This window comes from Mirounga leonina, unplaced genomic scaffold, assembly GCF_011800145.1.
Source record: "Mirounga leonina isolate KUSES-001 unplaced genomic scaffold, KU_Mleo_1.0 Mir_101664, whole genome shotgun sequence".
Classification (NCBI taxonomy): Eukaryota; Metazoa; Chordata; class Mammalia; order Carnivora; family Phocidae; genus Mirounga; species Mirounga leonina.
The window spans coordinates 28,965,158-28,969,583 of record NW_023270175.1 but is presented as its reverse complement, the minus strand read 5'-3'; the positions used below and the strand labels follow the sequence as shown (position 1 = coordinate 28,969,583).

Genomic DNA, 4,426 nt, shown 5'->3' with positions numbered 1-4,426 from the left:
CTCTGCCACTTCTGCCTGGCTCGCTCCTCCTTCCCACCCGTCGCCTCGGGCGGCTCCCGGAGTTTCAAACGCTGTGCCACTCGCTCAGGCTGGCGAAGGCGATTGTCCGGGTTCCCTCTCCCCGTAGCCGGGGTTCCCGAGACACTAGTCTTTGGCAGACAACATGACATGCGGGTGAATGTCCCGCTCGAGTCTCGAGGCTTTGGCCAGGAATGGCTGTAAAACAAAAAAGGAGAAGGACGGAATCCGTTAGCAGAGCCTGCTCCGCGGGGAGGCGGCACGGCTGCGCAGCGAGAGCAGCGCTCAGTGGTCCTGGCAGGTGCGCGGCCAGTGGAGGGGGCCCGGCGGTCCGCCCGGAGGACGGCCTCGGCTCCACTCCGGCCACCGTCCCCCCCCCCCCCACCTCCAAGAAACTTTTCTTTCACTTGGAGAGGCTCCGTGTTGCCATGAAAACGGATTTTCCAAGGGGCCCGACCCTCCCCCTCAGGGGCATCGGACTGGAAAAACCGAAATGGCCAGAGAGCAGAAACAAAAAGGGGCCGCTAAGCGGGGGCCTGGAGCGAGAGAGCCGAGGCCGGTTCACCCCCTCCGCCCCACACACACACTGTCCGCGCCACCGCGTGTGAGCGCCTCCGCCCGGCTCGGGCAGCAGGCGGCTGACTGCTCGCCTTCACTCAAACCAGCGGAGAGCCCCACAGCCCCCTTGCGCTCCGCGGTTCGGAAGCCTGTCTGCCGTGCCCCGGTCCCTGACCCCGGCTCCGTCCTGGGAGCGCAGGCCCGCGACTTCCCGGCAGAGGGTCCTGCTGGGACAGGGGCCGATTCTAGGGAGGGCTTCTTGGACCCGCAACGCGGGGTGCCTCCGTTGCGTCCTGAGTCCACAAGCTCTCCCGGGTAACTGGCGATGCCCAGTATCCCTAGCACTGCAGCAGAAGCGGTCGGAGGACCTCCGCGCAGACAGCGGGATGCTTTGCAGGGTGGCCCCGGGACCAGGCACTGCTCGGTCCTGACGCGGCTGCAAAGTTGTTTTCTGAACCCCGTGGGCGCCCCTCTGCCCCCCTTCCCCCCAATTCTGCTCGCGCGCCCCCTCCCCCCTCCGTCACTTCCTCGAGTTTCGTTCTTTCAAACTTTTTGAGACCCTAATTGGTGGTCTCTGAGCGGCTCTCTGGGACTCCCGCCTCCTGAATAACTCTCATCACGTCACCAGGCCCAAGAGGGGCGTGGGGGTGAACGAAAGGGCTCCCCGAACTTTTTTTTTCCAGTGGGGCCGAACGGGGACTCCGTGATGATTGGCCAGGGCGCATCACTGTGAGCCTGTCAATCACGGGGCCTCCCGGTGGCGAGGGGCGGACCGAGTCCCAACCCCGGGGGATCCGAGCAGGTATATAAGGGACCCGGCGAGCGCCCGGCCAGACTGCGAATGCGGCCAGCTCGAGACAACGCATCAGGTGCGAGTAGCCTGCGGGTTCCTGCCGACTTGGCGCGGAGCACTTTGGCAAGCCTGCCCTTCCCGCCTGACCCGCTGGCCCACCGGCCCCCGAGCGCCCCTCCGACGGAGTCCCCAGGCCTTTTCACCGTGGCCGCTCCAGCCCCGGGAGCGCCTTCTCCTCCCGCCACTCTGGCGCACCTTCTTCCCGCCCCGGCCATGTACAGCCTGCTGGAGACCGAGCTCAAGAACCCCGTGGGGCCACCCACCCCAGCGGCAGGCGCAGGCGGCCCCGCAGCCCCCAGCGGCGCAGGCAAGAGTAGCGCGAACGCAGCCGGCGGCGCGAACGCAGGCGGCGGCAACGGTGGGGCCTCGAGTGGCGGGGGCGGGGGCAGCGACCAGGACCGCGTGAAGCGGCCCATGAACGCCTTCATGGTGTGGTCCCGTGGGCAGCGGCGCAAGATGGCCCTGGAGAACCCCAAGATGCACAACTCCGAGATCAGCAAGCGCTTGGGCGCCGACTGGAAACTGCTGACCGACGCCGAGAAGCGGCCGTTCATCGACGAGGCCAAGCGACTGCGCGCCGTACACATGAAAGAGTACCCGGACTACAAGTACCGGCCGCGCCGCAAGACCAAGACACTGCTCAAGAAGGACAAGTACTCCCTGCCCGGCGGCCTGCTGCCCCCGGGCGCTGCCGCCGCCGCCGCTGCCGCCGCCGCCGCCGCCGCCGCCAGCAGCCCGGTGGGCGTGGGCCAGCGCCTGGACACGTACACACACGTGAACGGCTGGGCCAACGGCGCGTACTCGCTGGTGCAGGAGCAGCTGGGCTACGCGCAGCCCGCTACTATGAGCAGCCCGCCGCCGCCGCCTGCGCTGCCGCAGATGCACCGCTACGACATGGCCGGCCTGCAGTACAGCCCCATGATGCCGCCCGGCGCCCAGAGCTACATGAACGCCGCCGCCGCCGCCGCCGCCGCCTCGGGCTACGGGGGCATGGCGCCCTCGGCCGCCGCTGCCGCGGCCGCCGCCTACGGGCAGCAGCCCGCCACCGCCGCCGCCGCGGCCGCCGCCGCCGCCGCCATGAGCCTGGGCCCCATGGGCACGGTGGTGAAGACCGAACCCAGCTCGCCGCCGCCCGCCATCACATCGCACTCGCAGCGTGCGTGCCTCGGCGACCTGCGCGACATGATCAGCATGTACCTGCCACCCGGCGGGGACGCGGCTGACGCCGCTTCACCGCTGCCCGGCGGCCGCCTGCACAGCGTACACCAGCACTACCAGGGCGCTGGGACTGCCGTCAACGGAACGGTGCCGCTGACCCACATCTGAGCGCCCGCCTGCGCGCGCCGCCCCTCCGCCCCCATCCCGCCCCGCACCCCCAAGTTGGGACGCCTTGTTGTTTAGCTTTGCTTGCCTGGGACTGTTGCCTTGTACCGATGATGGGGAGGACAGAAAGTTTTGCTGTAGCTGTCGGGTTTTGTACGAAAGCAAAAAGAAGTCCGGAGCAGCGGAAATGGGACTTTCTAGAGCTCGCCTACCCCTCGCCGCTGCCCCTCCCTCCCCTTTTGTAGGCTGGGAATCGCTGTGATGTTTGCAGAGAAAAAACAGCCCCCCTCCTCCTCCTCCTGCGTTCCTGGGTTTTTCTGTTGCATTTGAAAACGTTGTCTCGTTAGTTTACTGTTAGCCAAGGAGTGAGTGAATAGGAGAAACGTACTCTCGGGTGAGGCTGGCCTGAGAACTGCAACGCCTCCTCCCCCCGCCCCGACGCGTTGCATCGGTTTTCCTGGTGGGTTTTTGGGGGGCTGGCCGCGCGGAGTGGCGCGGCAGCTCAGGCCAATGTTAATTTATAGCCAGGTGTGCGTGCGTCTCCCGCCTCGCCGCCCCTGGCCGCGGGACAGCTTCTGTCCAGTCCGCATTTAGGCTGTTGAGTTGGTGATTTCTGCCGTGATCTGTTTGATATTTCGTCGCGCTAATGTATTCGGATTTCGTTTGGGTGGTGGGGAAGGGGCTATTTTGTTTCAGGTTTTTCAAGGTTTTACTCTTAATTCCTAAATGAGAGATCAATAAATTTTATAACCAACATAATGGAGTCCTGATAATTTTGCGGGCCTGAAACATATGCGCGGGCTGGGGAGGGGACTATCTCTCGGTATTAAGAGCCTTGGTCCCGTCCTGCGGGGGGAAGGGGGGGAGCGAGCGTGATCTGAGAGGGTTTCTGACTCCCGGTCATCCAAAACACTCCAGCTCCCAATCCTTTCTACGGAAACTCCAAGGAGCAAGCGGTTGGTCTTCCAGGAGCGTGTGCTGGGAGCCGGCCCCCCGCTCGCGGAGCCCAACACCCCGCGGCCACGCACTTGTTGATAGCGGTGAGCGTCCGCCGAAGGAGTGCCTGCCGTAGCAGCCACGCGGGGCGGGGAGGGGCCGCCCGCGGCCGCGGAAACGGGCCCAAAGAGGGAGCACCTTTACCTCTGTGCACTGGGGCGGGAAGACATTTGAGCCGAGCTGCAATATTTACAAAACGAAAACCCTTCGGAAATCTCAATTATCCTATTAAAAAATAAATGGTTACAGGAATCCCTAGCAGGAAATAAGTGCATTTCAACCGTGGTGGCTGAAGCGGCGGAGCTAGCATTCAACACTAGAAGGTTGGGTTTTAAAAAGTCCAGCTCAGACTTTAAAAGATCTCTAAAACTCCTCCGGCGGCTTTTTCTTTCGACTTGTCAACCCAGACCACCTATTGGTTTTCTAGAACAGGCTCTCTCTCATCCCAAACCTTGAGCCCGCTTTCTACTCCTCCCTCCCCCCGCCACTTCCCCCCAATCCCTGACCCTTAGGCATTCCACCGTGCCCCCCGAAAGGCCTTTCGTTTCGCGCCCGGCCACACGGCCCCAGTGTATCTGTTTGGGGCCTAGGAAGAAAACAAATAGAACCAGTGTTTTTTTACCCCCTCCTCAGCTGTTTGAGGTGATTTCCTTAATCCCTTTAATCCTGTTACCTCGC

The 4,426-nt window shown here is 63.8% G+C and overlaps 1 protein-coding gene across 2 annotated transcripts; it reads left to right on the top strand.

Annotated features, from left to right (window-relative positions):
• Positions 1-1,417: 1,417 nt before the first annotated feature.
• Positions 1,418-2,755, top strand: SOX3 (SRY-box transcription factor 3). 2 transcript variants are annotated; one of them, XM_035006619.1, is made up of 3 exons: positions 1,643-1,678; positions 1,742-2,424; positions 2,512-2,755. In XM_035006619.1, the coding sequence occupies exons 1-3, from the start codon at positions 1,643-1,645 to the stop codon at positions 2,753-2,755; spliced, it is 963 nt and encodes a 320-aa protein (XP_034862510.1). The 2 variants fall into 2 exon arrangements, with proteins under 2 accessions (XP_034862507.1, XP_034862510.1); XM_035006616.1 differs by having other exon boundaries at positions 1,418-2,755.
• The last annotated feature ends 1,671 nt before the right edge of the window (positions 2,756-4,426 follow it).